The 17,847-nt window shown below is 32.8% G+C and overlaps 2 protein-coding genes and 1 non-coding gene across 4 annotated transcripts in view; 1 reads left to right on the forward strand and 2 right to left on the reverse strand.

The window, feature by feature from the left end:
- Positions 1–1,537: 1,537 nt before the first annotated feature.
- Positions 1,538–1,628, reverse strand: Trnay-gua (transfer RNA tyrosine (anticodon GUA)). The gene is given in 2 exon segments: positions 1,538–1,573; positions 1,592–1,628. It is a non-coding gene; the product is annotated as a tRNA-Tyr (tRNA).
- A 171-nt stretch (positions 1,629–1,799) lies between these two features.
- Positions 1,800–7,923, forward strand: LOC105339165 (peroxisome assembly protein 26). Of its 2 annotated transcripts, none has more exons than XM_034449085.2 (6): positions 1,800–2,016; positions 2,237–2,377; positions 2,890–3,109; positions 3,990–4,095; positions 7,012–7,149; positions 7,432–7,923. In XM_034449085.2, the coding sequence occupies exons 1-6, from the start codon at positions 1,826–1,828 to the stop codon at positions 7,467–7,469; spliced, it is 834 nt and encodes a 277-aa protein (XP_034304976.2). In that variant the 5' UTR covers positions 1,800–1,825; the 3' UTR covers positions 7,470–7,923. The 2 variants fall into 2 exon arrangements, with proteins under 2 accessions (XP_034304976.2, XP_034304975.2); XM_034449084.2 differs by having other exon boundaries at positions 1,801–2,016; positions 7,419–7,923.
- Positions 7,924–14,792: 6,869 nt separating this feature from the next.
- LOC117682118 (uncharacterized) overlaps positions 14,793–17,847 on the reverse strand; it is a 43,606-nt gene continuing 40,551 nt past the window's right edge. Inside the window, exons 12-14 of the mRNA XM_066080913.1 lie at positions 16,314–16,469; positions 15,899–16,121; positions 14,793–15,618 (exon numbers count right to left, since the gene is read on the reverse strand). Of these exons, the coding sequence (XP_065936985.1) occupies positions 15,590–15,618; positions 15,899–16,121; positions 16,314–16,469 (408 nt within the window). The 3' untranslated portion in view covers positions 14,793–15,589. The remainder of the gene's footprint in view (positions 15,619–15,898; positions 16,122–16,313; positions 16,470–17,847) is intronic.

The raw sequence follows: 17,847 nt of genomic DNA on the forward strand, positions 1-17,847 counted from the left end.
GCATTTTCGACGTCAACGATTTGTGTTATAATCATTTTTGCAAAACATTCTTACGTGTAAGGTTATATTGATTAAAGATGTAAATATCAAAAAGAAAATTTTCTTGATATTAATAAAAAACACAAAAACTTCAAAGATTCAAAAGCGCGTAATTCCTTACACGGGTACCAAAACACATACTAGTGAAGATGTGACATTTGACAATATCAATGAATGGAATTTTTTTTGTATTAGAAGATCATTGTTTGCGACTCCATTTTAATAAATTAATGATACGTATAATTGAATTTTTTCTTATAAAAAAGTGTTCTTACTATGTCTACAAAACAAGGGGATCGGAAATATAATTTGCGTTATAAAATTATAGATTATGGATTAAATTAAGTAATCCCAGCGTGAAAAGGTAAGGGAAGGAAATGGCACATTCTTATATAGTTGTATAAATATACTAGTATTTGATATATTTAAAAATCACCAATTTACATTACACGGAGTGAGAAATGGTGGATGGGGATGTTAAACGCCCCCATTCTTTGATTAACAGTACGACCTTTACACGTAGGAAGCTCAGTCTGACACCAACTTTAATTTGGTCTCGTCGTTGTGACCTTTAAAGGTTGTCTAAACACCTTTCTGGTAGATAAATTTTATATTTCCTGGATTAAAATCTAAGTATATGAACAGTGAGAAATCATAGCACATGTACAGGTGCACAGTAGGGGGAAAGTAATGCATCGTAAACTTCTTGTTTTGATTTGATTTAAACATATGTTATTATGCAAATATATATTTACATAAATGAATTAGGCAGCATGCAATGCCTGTGTAACTGTGTAAGCCTTCTCCGTGTTGCTGAACGATCTCTTGATATGAGCAACTTTTGATGCCAATGGACATCTAAACTGTTGGATGAGATCAATCAGAAAACATCATTATGTGCAATAAATGGATAACAGACAGTATGATTTAACAAAAGACCATTTTTCTGTAGTTAACTTGTTAAAGACGTATAATTTTGGTCAAACTCTTTTTTCCTGTTTTTATTATTTACAATGCCGTAGGAATACATTTCTAATGGTGAAATGAACTTTGAGAGTCAGTCGTAGAGCTGTCAGCAATATACAGGTCTCACAATTCTTTGTTATGTAAACAAGGCTCGTGCCCTGTTTTTCTTTACATAGGTTCAATATACCAGTAAAATTATTTTACAAGCTTATTTGTCTGTCTTCTTATTCATATTAAGCATAAAGAACCAGTTTCTAACGTGTAAGCATTCATGTTGGGTCCAAAACTGGAATTTTCACCACAACATAAGAACTTAGAATTGAGAGCTCTGTAACTCGCTTATAACTCAACGAATGAGGCTCGAATATTGGTTGCCTATTATAAATGCCTTGTATAAACATTAAAATCGGAAAAATAATTTTCGATCAAAATCTTGAACATGCCCCTTTGAATAACATACAGCTAATGCTTACATTTTCACTCCGGAGATGTCCTTGCGTACAGTTACTCAGAAAATTGCAAAATATAAACATCCCGCGAGGCGGATTTGAACCACCGACCTAAGGATATCAACGTTAATATACCGCTACAGTCCTCCGCTCTACCAACTGAGCTATCACGGGATAGAGAGGAGAAATTTAATTTTCTTTATGTTCTTGCAATAAAAGTAAATAATTTTCCTGAACTTAAAACGTTTGATTGATGCCTTTTTTACGATGAATTCTTTTATGTTTTTATGATATAATCACCATTCCTGGAAAAAGCTCCGCTAAAATCGATAATACAACAGTTGATTAAAATTAAGTCACATGATCAAAACATGGCGTCTAAGGAAGTTCCACGTCCAAAAGAATATGCTGAAATAGGATTTTCAACTGTTCAGCCGACGCTCAAGCAACACTTAGATAACGCAACTGCTGCCTTATTGTTTAAAAATTTTGATGCATGTATTGAACATTGTGAAAACGGGTTAAGTCAAGTTAAATTATGCACAGATCGTGAGAATTTCAGGTACATAACGTTATCCCTCCCCATTTTGAATTGTTGGCAGAAAACACATCAGTTTGTTCTTTTATAAGTATATAGGCACATTTTTGTCACAGATAAAAAGTCACTTCGACACTTATGAAGAGTAATATATGTATGCTAATCGTTGATATGTAATGACCCAAGTACTGTACTTGCTGTTTTGTCAGCGCTAAAATGACATTTCTTGTTTCAAATTCTACAGTTCCAAGGAGTTCACAGAACAGCTGTGTGTCCTCGCTGTGCAGGCCCACGCTGAGAGGAACACATGGCAAGAAGTGCTGCCGTTTGTACAGAAGGTGTATGGGGATATAGAACATTCCCCAGCAGCTATTGTCCAGTTATGGTGGGTGGAACAAGCTGTGTGCTACATGTATGGTGGCATACCAGTGTACATAAAGATAATTTTGGTCTCCGATATTAGATACAGAAGACTGTCAAACTACATTGTTTACAAGTAATCTCATCAGAGATTTAGCTTGACTTAATTTGACATACAATATATCTTGATAATGACATAAAATGTTCAATGTAACATAATCTCAGGACAGGTATGAACATGGTCAAGGTGTTGGTCCATTCATTAAGTGCGCTGAATCTCAGTTAAGATTATAGATACAAGTACAGTAAATCAATAAATCAGAATTTTTATTTGTTTTTAATTGGAAACATTCTTTAACAATTAATATTTTTGATAATATACCCAGAAAAATATTACATTTTATATTTTCACAAGATGTCTATACATGTAATATGTAACTCTCTCTCTCTCTCAGTAACATTATTGTCTTTAATTTACATGGTTATACTCATATCAATGACATTGAAATATTGATGTAGATGTAATCATTATTACAGCTTGCTGCTTTTTGCAAAACTTCAAGATTACCCACAATGCCAGGCCCTTGCCAATATCTGGCTCCGTAACCGTGACAACTATACAGACGCAGAGTATCCGCACATTGTAGATATCTATGTGCAGCGTGTGATGTTTCCATGGAAACTGCACAGTTTAGTTCCAGCTTTTCTAGACACCTGTCTCGGTTTGGATGCTACCCAGAGGCAGCTTATGATGCAGGTTTGTATTACAAATATGTAACCTGTATGACATTCCTTTTAAATGGCTTACATACTGTTTGTTACTATAGATTTTGGAATTGAGACTTAAGAGAGTTTAGATTATTACTTAGTTTATCAACTATTATCAAATCTACTGTGCTTTGATTAGAGAAGGGGTTCAAGGTTTTATCATTTAAAAAAAAAAAAAACTTTTATAAAACTTTTATTTTCAAATTTTATCAAACAGAAGAAATGAAGTATTAAGAATTTTGACATATTTAGTTATGAAATTTAATCAATTTTTAACTAAAAATCTGCTAATTTTGAAAGATATATGCTTGAATGTTAAAGGGGCATAGTCACGATTTTGGTTAAAAATTATTTTTTCGATTTTAATGTATATAATGCTTCAGTAAGGCATTTTTAATTGGCAACCAAAATTTGAGTGTCATTTGTTGAGTTATAAGCGAGTTTCAGAGCTTACAATTCCTCGCTATGTAAACAAAGCTTTTGTTTACATTTTGAATGTTGAGGTGAAAATTCCAGTTTTAGACCTACATTGAATGTGTTTATGGTTACGCACTGTTTATTTATGCTTAAAAAGAATAAGAATATAGACAAATCATCTTGAAAAAGATTTTTTACTGGTATATTGAACCTATGTAAACAAAAACAGGGCACAAGCCTTGTTTACATGACGAAGAATTGTGAGCCCTGTATCTTGCTTAAAACTTATCGACGGGCACCCAAATTTCATAAAGCATTGTAAATAATAAAAACAGAAAAATAAAATTTGACCAAAATCGTGACCATGCCCCTTTAAAAAACAAGAAGTATTTTCTCTACTTGTTGGGTAGATCTATATTATTATTATAATATTAAGTTGCATGTATCTTAAGGATTATGCTGTGGTCATAGAGAAAGAAATAAAGACTAGCACTGACGAAGACGATGATAAGTCACCTTTACCTGTAAAGAGACTACCCATTTCAGAGTCCGATGAAGGTATGTGTATGTCATTTGGTTTATTATTATCTGTATTAATATGAACTAAAAAACTCCGTAATTAATTTGAATTATTTGTTAAAGTTTATATCAATTAGTCTTTGCTTACAATATGTATGTACATACAATATGTATATCCGACAACAAAGGTATCATAAAGAAGTTTATAAAGCAAAGTTTTGGATTTTGATTGTTCAGAGGTATAGAGAATGCTTGCATTTACAACAATCTCCTTTGCCTTCGATTTTTAAAGGCAAGAAGGCAAACTATTGAAATTTTTACAGAAAACAAAGCCTTAAGAGGAAAAAAAATATAAAAATCAGGGGAAGGCGTGTCTGCTGTTCAGTGTTGTATAATTTAATGAAGGCAGTAAAACTTGTTCTTGAAGCAGTTAATGTTTGAATACTTGTACTGTTAAACAAGAAACCATGGTTCAATGGAGAATGTAGAGCAGCAAGGAAGAACTTTCATTTGGCTAAACGTATTCATAAAAAATGTCAGTCATGAGTAAAAAATACAAGCACACAATAGATAAATGCATCAAAGGTTACAAAACGGATTTAACTAGAAAACTTAAGAACTTGCGCTCTACAAACTCCAAGGAATATTGGAAAATCTTAAATACATCAAAATCATCGAATAAGTGTGCTGTTGATATTAATAATATGTTTGATTACTTAAGAGGTATTAATGATTGTGAAAATGACGATGAACCCAATATAGAATATAGTGATTTTTTATCGAATGCTGAAATCGATATGTCTGATGCTATTCTTAACAGTACCATAGGAGATGAAGAAATATTAGAAGCCGTAAAGAAACTCAAAAATAATAAAGCCGCTGGGTATGATGAGGTGCTCAATGAACACATTTCGGCAACAGTTTCTTTATTTCTACCTTTATATAACAAGTTGTTTAATATTATTTTTGACAGTGGTTTTATTCCTGATGAATGGCTTGTAGGTATTGTGAAACCCATATATAAAAACAAAGGCGACCCAACACATCCTGAGAACTATAGACCGATTACATTATTAAGTTGCCTAGGAAAACTTTTTACTTGTATATTAAGCAATAGATTAGAGATATATGCATCAGAGATTGACGTTATCAGCGAAAGCCAGGCAGGTTTTAGAAAAAACTATTCAACTCTAGACCATATAATAACACTACAGTTTTTATCCCATACTCTTATGTCCATGAAGAAAAAACTTTTTTGTGCTTTTGTTGATTTTAAACAGGCATTCGACACTGTCTGGAGAAATGGTCTTTGGAGTAAGTTAATCAAAAATGGGATAAATGGGAAATGTTTTAATTATATCAAAAACATGTACATGGAAGTTAAGTCAAAAATTAGTATGAATGGCTTATCTTCCGAATTTTTCAGCTGTAATGTTGGAGTACGCCAAGGTGAAAATTTGTCGCCATTTTTATTTTCGTTATATATTAATGACTTAGAAAAATTCATGATTGATAAAAATATAACTGGGTTACAGAGTGTTACCAAACCTTTAGAGGATGAACTGTTTATGTATTTTAAACTATGTATTCTTTTTTATGCTGACGACACTGTAATTCTTGCTGAAACGCCTGATGATTTACAAAATGCTCTGAACGAGTTTCATTTATACTGTGAGCAATGGAAGTTAACGGTTAATATAAATAAGACAAAAATATTGGTATTTTCTAAAGGTCCAATGATAAAAAGGGAATTTTACTTTAGAAATGAAATAATTGAAAATGTGAAAGAGTTTAAATACCTTGGAATTGTTTTTTCACGTTCAGGGTCTTTCAGAAAAGCAAAAACACATCTCTGTGAACAGGCACAGAAGGCTATGTATGGGGTCATTAGGAAAATAAGGCAATTTAATTTACCTGTCGAGTGTCAGTTAGACCTTTTCGATAAAGTAGTAATGCCGGTATTATTATACGGATGTGAAGTATGGGGCTTTGAAAATATAGAAACTATAGAACGTATTCATTTGAAATTTTTGAAACATATACTGAATTTAAAAAGCTGTACCCCATCATACATGGTTTATGGAGAAACCGGAAGGTTTCCGTTATCTGTTAATATATATACTAGAATGGTTTCATACTGGGCAAAATTGTTCACCGGGCCAGAAAATAAAATTGTTCATATACTTTACAAATACTTATTGAATCAATATAATAATGACTTTTCTAAAAACCCATGGATTGATTGTATACATTCTATTTTTAATAAGTGTGGTTTTTCAAACATTTGGAATGAACAATGTACTGTAAATGTTAATTGGATTACAAATGCTGTCAAGCAAAGGCTTAAAGACCAGTTTGTGCAGAAATGGTCGGCTGATATTGCAAATTCTTCAAAAGGTCATATATATAGAACTTTCAAATTTATTTTTGGATATGAAAAATATTTGAGTATTCTGCCATCAAAACTTCGAAAAATTCTTGTTAAATTCCGTACGTCGAATCACCGACTTCCTGTAGAAACTGGTAGATGGTTAGGCATTCCTCTTAATGAAAGGTGTTGCACATTATGTAATAAAAATCAAATAGCCGATGAAATGCACTTTATATTAGAATGTAATGCTCTTTCATGTATTAGACAAAAATACTTGGAACCTAGATTTTGTGTAAGACCAAACACTTAAATTTTGTGAATTATTGTCTACTTTAAAACTTAAAAAACTCAAAAAACTCTGTTTATTTATAAATGAAATTTTAGAATCAGTCTGTCCTCCTTGAACATTTGTACTTTTTTCTCATATTTTTTTTCTCTCTAATTTGTACTGTACATGTACCTCTGACTCTACATATACATTTGTAAATATTTATATATATATGTGTGTACCTCATGCACCGTCATGTTGACGGTTTGAGTGAAAATAAATTGAATTGAATTGAATAATTTAATTAAATTGATAGGTAAGTCAGAGGGAGTGTGGGCCTACATCAGACGCCTGAGTGCCCTGTTGTTCCGGAGGATACAGCCCTACAATCTCACGGCCATTCTCTCTGTAGCCTTCATCATTCTGGCGTTCCTGTCACTTCGATTCAACAAGGGTAATTACTTTCATTTTATCACTCCCTCTTTTACTAACACCTATATTGTAATAAAATTTGATATTTCCTAACTTTATAACAAGTAGCTGATCGAGCAATGAAGGAATGGATAGACCCACTCTTTAATGTTTCTCTAGTCATAATCAACGTAAAAACTTTAAAATTTCTGATCACACCCCCCTCCAAACATGCATTGTATATTATATAGATCAGATCTTTAGCAAGTTCTGTATCATTATATTATATTTTATATTCATAAATCATTTTAGGTCCTCTTTCCAGGATTCAAAGTACAGTCCTATTGCTGTGGCAACGATTAATATGAGGACGTGTGTAGTGAAGCCGTTTAGCCAGATATGTAGTGGTAGTATTAAAGACAGTTAGCCAGACATGTTATAGCAGTGAAGACAGATTAACTCAACTTCAATTCCAAGAAAGAGTATCCAGTCTCTTCAAAGCTCTTCAAAGCCATGAGACAATCATGAAATATTGAGTCATCACAGAGAATAGCGAACTTATTTGAGAGGCCAAGATGTTCAAGTGGAAGTGATAGTTGTGAAGAAGCTGTCAAGGAATCAGTATTTTTAGTTTTTGAAAAAAATTGTGCAATAAAGAATTTCCAAACACCATCTAATTGTATGGCAACCCTTTTACTGTATCTTGAAAACCATCTAATTGTATGGCAAGCCTTTTACTGTATCTTGAAAAGTATTGTTTCCTGCGTAATATATGCTTTTCAATAATTTAATGTATTAAAATGGTCTGGATTGTGAATTTTGTATTGTAATTTTTTATCCTTATAAATCAATTAAATGTGTTTGGATACCATTAATGTTAATTTAAAACAATGAAATGACAAGGTCAGAACATTTCACTATGCTGAAATATTTTAAGAGATATCTTTATGTGGGATAAAACTGAAAATAAAAATATTCAATGATTAGGTATTAACAAGATACTAAGTAGTTACTGATTCCATTATCTTCTGACAGATTAAAAAGAGCCGTTATATTTAAAATGCAAAGTAAAGTGGATGTAATGACTGTCACACACTGGTAAAAGATCCCGGTTCATAACTGCTTTTTAGCACACAAGTTTTTAACTTGGATCTTTGTATATAATTTTTTTTGTACTCGTACTGTAACATGCAGGTTTTTTGTTCATCACTTGGACTATCTTAAAGCTAACAAGAGAAGTTACATAAATACGTTATCTGTTTTGTACTTTACACTAAATGATATCATTCACCTGAGTACATTAAATCAGGAGGAGTAAGCTTGGAAGTGATGGGTAGGTAGGCCTTGAAAGGTTTGTACAATATATTGGTTGAACGTTCATTCATCTAATACTGACTTTTTTTTTCTTGAGAGAATATTTTTATACTTTTCTTTAGATATCGGTCTTATATGCAGATCCTTTAGATTTTCCTGGCTTTAATTAGATATAAGGGAGGAATGTGGAGAAACTCGGGTTTAGACGCTCTTTGACATGGTTGAAAATGATAAAAAAAAATAGACTGTTTTACATGTAACTTCATATAAAACATGGAATATCTCCTAGGTTGGGGTTAACGGCTGCCCGTTCTTTAATTACAAAACATAAGCCTTAAACACCCCCCCCCCCCAAGAAAAAGTAACCTTCAGAGGCTATTTTTAATACTGTCAGTGAGTCGATGATGAACCTATGGATAATTTAAGCGATGAAAACGAGGGAGTATCATTCTTTAAAAGTATAAGTCTCAAAATGTCTAATCAAATCTATATAATGCATAAACTTAATAATTTCTGCTTTAGATTCAGTATATTACCGTGAAACTGTTTGACCATGGATCCTGAAAATAATCTCCAAGATATTGTACGGTGCACAGTTTGTGAAACTTTAGAGGCCTCCATTTATTGTTGGATGTGTGACGTCAATTTGTGTAAGGGTTGCATAGAGGAACACCTCTCAGATACATTGAAAGGTCATAAAGTGATGCTTATCAAACACAAACGATTTACCCCAACATATCGAAGGTGTGAGAAACATCTCCAAGAGCATTATGAACTTGTTTGTCAAAAATGCCATAATCTTTTTTGTAAACAATGCATTGCTTCTAACGAAGAGGAAGGACATACAATAGTGCACATTTTAAAAGAATTTAACACAAAAACGGGAATTTTAAAAGAGGATTTAGCAGAACTAAAGAATATTATTTATCCAGAATATAAAAAGATTGCATTAAAAGTTACACTTCAGAGACTTGATGTAGAAGAAAACTCCCAAAAGCTTAAAACAGCTCTGGACAAACATGGAGATAATTTGCGCAGAGAAATAGATAGGGTTATCGATCAACTTAAATCCGATTTTGATAACACAACTTCTGAACATATGGTTATTTTAAAAAAAGAGGAAGAAAAGATAACACAGTCTATTTTTGAAATAAAGGAAACCATAGAATTCATTCAAAATACACTGGAGGCTAATGATTTCTTCAACATTTTAGTGTTTCAGTCTAGAAACGCTGAGTTTAGGAGACTGCCTCATTCACTCAAAGTTTCCTTGCCAGTTTTCACCCCTAAAAAGATATCTAATGAACAAATGCGGCAACAGTTTGGTTCTCTATCAAAGTTATTTCTTAAGAAAGAACTGCTGGATGAATCAATCCATATCAAAACCATGAAAACTGATCATGATTCACTTTTCAATGTTACCTGTCTACGAGATGAGGTCATCTGGACCAGTGGCCGGGACCATTTTATTAGACAATATAACCTCCACGGAGAACTAGTGAAGACAATCGAAACAAAGCCAGCGCCTTATGATATAGAAGTGACAAAGAGTGGGGATCTAGTTTATACCGATTACGATGCTGGGACAGTGAACTTAGTGAAAGATACACATGTCCAGGCAGTAATCAAAGGAGGGTTGATAAGGCCATGGAAACCGCTAGGTGTATGCCACACCTCCGTTGATGAACTTCTTGTAGTTATGGTCCATGATAATTATACACAAACAAAGGTTGTGCGATACTCTGGGTCAACAGAAAAACAAAGTATTCAACACAACGAAAACGGAGAACCTATGTATACATCTGACCATGGCAGGAAATACATCAGCGAGAACAGAAATCAAGATATCTGTGTGTCTGACATCGGAGCCCGTGCAGTAGTGGTGGTCGATCAGTCCGGGAAACTCCGATTTACCTACACTGGTACTCCTAATACTAATATGAGAGAATTTCATCCACGTGGCATCACTACAGACAGCCAGGGTCAAATCCTGACTGCAGACTTTAACAACGATTGTATCCACATCGTAGATCAAGACGGACAGTTCCTTCGCTATATTGATGTCTGTGTTTTACGCGAACCATTTGGTTTATGCGTAGACACCAATGATAATCTCTTTGTTGCAAAAAACACAGGTGAGGTGGAGAAAATCCAGTATTACAGATGACATTCTGTCAGCATACCGTGTACATGTACAATATAGATCATCTTAATTCAAAATTGAATTAGCAAATTCTTGATATGATATCGATATGTTTGCCAACAAACTCCATTTTGTGATTGATTGATTTATTTATTGATGCATATATTTATATGAAGAATTAAAATGTTAGCATGCTTGCCTAACTGTTGTAATTGGTGTCTAACTCGCTAACATGAAGAGTTAGCTTTATCTGTGTAAAAAAGGAAAGCAGCAAAGTATACAAAAGCTTCCTTTTGAATATTATAACGCCATAAAAACATAATGTTCGCCAACAGACAAACTGGAAGATCGTTACTAATATGAAAATTAATAAAACTAGACACAATCTCGTTGCGAGCAACGAGTGTGTCTTCCGGTTGATTATGAATAATGATATGGTTAAATCAAAATGTTGACATTTTGTACGAGTTACTATATCAACTTTCTTTCTTTTTTGGACCTACACTGCAATATTGAGATTTCCGGAAAAGGTCATTTTAAAACTGCAATATCTCTGCAATACGTTATATATATATAAGTATATACCTATATTTGGAAATTTTGGAATCACTTCCGATGATGACCGGAAGTAACGGACGACCTCCTCATATTAAAATTGATAAGTTTAAAACATATTCTGATGAAAAGAAATTGTAAATTTTTTATTTGAAAATATTTTTAATACACTATTTTCTAAAAATGCTGTTTGAACGGACCGGAAGTGACGGACGATCATGGTTTTACCTGATCGGCACTTAGAATTCAGAAATATATTATTCCTGAAAATTTCAATGTTCTATCTTTAAATTAATCTTTAATCGTTTTTGAGAAAAAGGGAATATAAGATCACTTTATAAAAAAAAGAAAAACGAACATAACGGCCGACCGGAAGTGAAGTCATCAACAAAAATGTACATGATAAAAGACCTTGATATTTTGTATTATTCGTGAAAACTTCATAAAAATCCCTTGTAGTATATTCGAGATATTTGAGTTTTTAGAAAAATGTTAAGAAAAAAAGAATAATAATAATATTGAAAAATAGAGAAAAAGAAACCTAACAAAAACAATAGTATATTGTAAAAAACAATAATATTTTTATCGGTAGTGCCAATATTAAATCTTGTTTTATGTTGTCATAATAGTTTCTTTAAGTAGATAAATAACAGGTATTTTACAAGATTGCGAAAAAAGTATTTGCAATAAAACCAAAAAAAGCCACCTTAAGTGATACTTTTTTATTTAACTTTTCAACAAATAGTAGTGAATATCAGAGATAATTTAATAAGTTTTTTTCAAGACACCTGAACCGATTATATGAATTGAATACATGTATCAGTAATGGTGATTAATGAAGACCATCTACGTAAAACTAATTGGTACTCATTTCTACACCCTGCCAAGTTTCTTCACTTAGTATTTTTAACTTTTTAACGTCACGTACACATGTATTTGCACTAGCATGCTCAAACGATAAAATTGTGCATTGGATTTTTTTAAAATGCTTATCGATTGACAGTTCACAACGTATTTCAATATAATATTAACACTATAGACAGCTGTAAGAAGATTAAGTTTATACAATTGCACTAAAAAATCACAACACAGGCTGTCACTTTAAATTTATCAAACTACTTAAATTATATAAAGATTTGGAGGTTTACAGGAAATGACAGTTTACATAATAAGCAGCATAAAGTGATAGCCAAAACTGTGAACCTTGTGTACTGGTACAGTGGGAAAGCCTGAAAACTCACTGTACAGCGATTGTCTCAGTTCATAGACTTTAACCAACATTGAAAAATAGACAACTTCCACCTTCTCTATCACACATCTTTCTTGGGCTTTTTTTTTTAAATTAATGCAGCTATTATCTAAACTAACTACTCAATTCTGTTAACTGACATACAAAATTGCTGAGAGCGAAAACACAAGTTTAAAACTGAAATCTTTTTATTGCTTAAAACATAAGACCTACTAAACTCTAAACAACGATACAACAGCTTTATCATGAAGATGGGACTTTTTAAAAAAAAATATCGATGTAAAAATCAAACTAGAGGTACTGTGAGCAAGCTCACAACTGATACCCCCCGCTAAGAAAAAAATTATAACGCGTGTATTTATGTTATTATAGAAAATACTGGATGAATCTATTTCACTGTCCATTTTCTATAAATAACAACTGCTCTATTTTTTAAAACTGTTAATGCTAATACATGTAGTAGTAAACAAAGCAATTTCTATCCTTTAATCCCATTTTATTTTAATTTAACTGTTTATGCATGAGGACATTTGCATCCTTCTGTTAACAACCATGACTCGTATCAAACGAAATCCACATGTCAAGCAGCCATTTAATATTAAAACATTTTGAATTATTGGTAAACTAAGCCCGATTTTTAAAAAAAAAAAACTTCCACACTTCTTTTTCCCAAAGAAAAATTTCATCGGGGGAGGCCATTTTCAGGGAGATGGGGATGAGAATCTAAAAATAATTTTGTGTGGCCTGAGAAGAGCAAGCTTTGTGTCAAATTTTAGCTTCTAATATTTCCATTAATACAAGACATGACGAAGACAGAATTTAGCACTTTTTCTGCCAGTGACTTTGACCTTGCCCGATTGACCTTGGGTCAAAGTCATGACACACCCTTAGGTTTTAAGCAATCTTTGTGTGAAGTAAGAACTTCCAATGTTTCTCCATAAGGAAGATATGGACCGGACATAAATTTTGCATTTTTTCTACCAGTGACCTTGACCTTGCCCAAATGACCTTGGCTCAAGATCATGACACACCCTCAGGTCATAAGCAATCTTTGTGTGAAGTAAGAACTTCCAATGTTTCTCTATAAGAAAGATTTTGACCGGACACGATTGCACAGACAGACGGACGGACGGACAGACAGACGGACGGACGGACGGACGGACAAGGTGATTCCTATATACCCCCCCAAACTTTCTTTGCGGGGGGTATAATCAAACAAAAGTATATACTTGTTCTCAAAGTTATTAAGATTTTCCCATCAACAGATTTTTGTTCACATAGATATAAACTGACAAATATATAACAGCATGTACAATGTATTGTCACTTTATAACATGTACTGACAATTTACAGCATGGAATGAAAGCATGGAGTGAACGTTTACAGCATATATGCAAAATATTTTTACAAAGTTCAAAACCTGAAGTCTAAAGTTGTTTTAAAATCACAAAATAACAATGTTATTAACAAATATCGATATTGATATCCATCTTTTGTTTATTTGAGGAAGATATGCTACGACAAAAGTAGATTAATATTGAAACAAAGGAAATTCGGACTATTTTTTTAATTTTTCTTATTTTCTCTCAAAAACTTTTTTGTTGCAATGTAATTGCAAAAGTTAAGTTTTTATGAGTTTTTCATACCATTTTACATATTTTATGGTTGCATTAACTCCTGTTCAATTTTATATCATTGGCAGACGCGCAATTTAAAAATTCTTTTAAATACATATATTCAATTCAAGACAAAATATCTCGAAAAATTTTATCATTGACCTTATAAATGTTAATGTCAACCGACTAACGGCAATAAAGACAGTTTAAGGCAATCAATGGTTTGGAGATCCTATTAGTCATTATTTTTGTACTCAAAAATGGGTACAATTTTGAAAATTGATAGAGGAAATTCGGACTAAAATAAACTTAACATATGAGCTTAAAACGATTTATTAAAATATAAAAGTAGTAGAGCTTTTCGTATTTTATCATTTATCGACGTACAAATTGTTTTATTATCTCTTATAATTACAAAATAAGGAAAACCTTGGAAAGGGTGGACAATTTTGACAAATTTTAACAAAGTTTTCGATAAACATTCAGAGGTCACTAGCATAAAAAGTAGGTCATTGACCTAGTTATTTGAAAGTGAAAAATAGTACCACAATAGTGGGGCTACAATGTACAATAAGTAGTTTTTTTGTTCCTATTAGTGGATTTTTTTTCGCCCCTGAGGAAACATAATCCTTAACATTATAGACGGCACTAAAAAGACATAGGTAACACTGTTCACTGACATTACACAACACAAGCTGTCATTTCACTGAAAATTGTAACAATCTACTAGAAATGACAGTACTCATAACACAAGTAAACTATATGGCAGCCAAAACTATAAATCTTATAATCGTAAACATTCAAAATTTAAATATGGTTTTACAGATGAAAATGGTACTTAACAAATCGTAAACTATAGTTTAAGGTTCGTAAACAAAACGTATCTTGGATTAATAATACGCATCGGTAATAATAATAAGTACATGTGCAACGACAAGGTATTTCTTCTTTTATATCTTAAGAAAATCGATTGTAATTCATACAGAAATTTACAAGACTGAAATTTTCGCGACAAAACACCAATTTTTAATGCAGTGTTTAGCTGACCGAAAATTAACTTGGGTTCAAGTATAGCTATATTTACTTAATAAAGTATTGCTGTCCATTGCTGTCTTTTTTCTACTTCTAGTGTCGACTTTGCGTAAATTACTTTAATTAACTCTAAGGACTTCCACAGGTTGACTTCAGACATCCATTAAGTTCTAGTACCTATGGTAACTTTCGCAAATATGGAAAATTAGTTTTCCTTATCGTAAATACTAATTTTATGCACCTTTACTCACTTCTTATGGATAATAATTAAATAACTCGGATATAAATCTACATATAGACAATTAAATAAGTTCGTTGGTGCATCACGTGGGCTATGAATTCCAAAATCAATGTGCAAAAATAATTTATATGTTTTCTGCAATGTTAGCTAGCTACTTTTATACCCAAAGTCAAAATAACTTTATTGTTTTAATAAATACAGAAAGAGAATCCACATCTTGACCTCTTTGAATTCTCTTCACTCAGATCACTGACTAGTGTTGACCACTCGCCACTTCCTAAACTCTAGTTATTCAATGGTTTCGTCCTTCCTTCCTTCGGCTGCTTTTGACTCCTAGTGTGTTTTGGGGGATTTTAACCAGGCTAAAATAATTTCAATTCAATTATGATTTTTTTAAAAAAATGTTTAGGTCAAATTAGTGTCATAAACCTAAATTATGGATACGTGTTATACATAGCTGATTTTGTGAATGGGGCCAAATGCCTTAATTGCTTGTTCTAATGAGACACAGTGACCTATTTTATACACATTTTAGCTGATAATGTAAAGGGGGTCAAACTTTTAAGAAATTCTAATATACCGGTAATATTACTGCAATCGCTTCTATGAATTCAAATGTTTTGCAGAATATAATAATCTTACCATCGCCTTCTAGATAGCGATATGTCGAAATGCATAAGTCAGGATCGTAGTTACACTGCCGTAGGAGGGCCAATATGTCCTGCCTGTCCCCCCAGGTGGGCAGGGCTTCCTCCACCTGGTCCACCAGCTTACCCACCATCTCATGATGGAGCTCCCACCCAATGGACAGCCTCATCCACTGGCCCTGGGTGTGGTCGTAGAAACAGTGAACGTTGTGCTTTCTCTGCAAAACAGAGATGGGGGAAAACATATTTTCATTGTATCTTCTGGCAATGCTTGCTTGTGGAACTCTTTCCTATAAAGGAAGACTTAATTTAACACGAGGGTTTCCCATATTTAGCTATTCAACCACTTTAAAAATATACTGCTACAATGTCCTCATTTCTATTTTTTATTATAACTGAGTGAGATTTACCTGGAATATGTAGGTGGGGATGCGACCTCTCTTTGGGTGGTTGAGCACGCCCTCTCTATCATCCTGTCCACTCGAGGACTGTGCCTGGGGCAGCCAAATGGACTTCACAGCCCCGGACGAAGACTGTTGTTGCTGCTGTTGACGACGTCTATTCTCCTGTTTACCGAACCAAATATTAGTATCATCATTTCACTATTAATTCATTGATCACAAACTTTTGTAGATTTCTTAGATAATTAAATCCACGAAATCAAGAGTTTTACAAAGTAATCATTATCACAAAAAGTTATAGCACCCTTTTCTAGTATTTCACCTAGTCAGTGTTTCAATATTTTTATATTTCTGAAAAAAAGATATACAGGTACCTGTCGCATTAGAGCTTTCTAAACTAAGTACTGCATGCTTTGATGAAAAGATCTACGCATAAAAACGGATTTTTTTAATATAAATTTAGGAAACCCTTAACGAGACGTGATCAATAAGTAAATTCAATGCAAAGATTAAAGATGGTGTGCATTGGAATATTTATTGAGTGTAAATACTTTAGAATACTAAACACAAGGGGACATTCTTGTATAAATAAAAAGCAATGGATTAAAAATTGATCTAATCATGTTATAGGGGGATGTGCAGCCATCTTGTACATTTGAGGATAAGAATGTAATCATTTCTTGAACTGGCTTGTCTCTGCCAAAAATAATGCCAAAAGACATAAAAACAATAAATATGAAGTCCCACATGTCATTTTGTTTGAAAATTATGCATATATGAACATGACAATGCCTTTTTTAATGATTCAGAACAGATGTCGAACTGCGCAGCTACATACATGTATTTATTTTAAAGATTTAAAAATCTGAAATAATATGAAGGAGGTTAATTGGTCTCCTCTCTACAACCATTTCCACTTTATGTTCATTCCTTGTGTGACCCACAAAAAGACATTCACCCGTTAGTCATTTCAAGTATTTATGCTGCCACACACCAGAAAATTATAGTGTTAAAATAATCGTTTCATATGACCTTTAACGAGTTTTAATTTACACTGCCTAAGGTTGCTTTCAATAAAGTTAAAGCTTTTTTAGGCAAATGGTTTTTTAAAAGAAGATTTTTAAAGGTTTTTCTCTATATATTCCAATGTAAATTGCCCCCCCCCCTCCCCGGTTGTGGCCCCATCCTACCCCCGGGGGTCATGATTTTAAAAAAAATTGAATCTACCCAGTCCCTACCTGAGGATGCTTCCACACAAGTTTTAAAGTAAATTTTTAAAATTTATTTTTTAAAAACACGAACAAACATTTTAAAAATTCGTTAAAAATACATGTAATATCACTATCATCAGATTTATATTTGGTATGTATATGTTTTGGGGTCTTCTTTAAAAATTGGAATAAACTGTGTGTGTATAGAGCCACCTTAAGAAAATGATTTTGATTTTTTTTAAAAATTATACTTTAATTATCTCTACTTTTAAAAAGTCGTGCTTCCAAATTTTCACAACTCTGAATTCCCTTTGCCATAGGGTGCGTTGTGC

The sequence above is a fragment of the Magallana gigas genome, chromosome 4, assembly GCF_963853765.1.
Source record: "Magallana gigas chromosome 4, xbMagGiga1.1, whole genome shotgun sequence".
In the NCBI taxonomy this organism is placed as follows: Eukaryota; Metazoa; Mollusca; class Bivalvia; order Ostreida; family Ostreidae; genus Magallana; species Magallana gigas.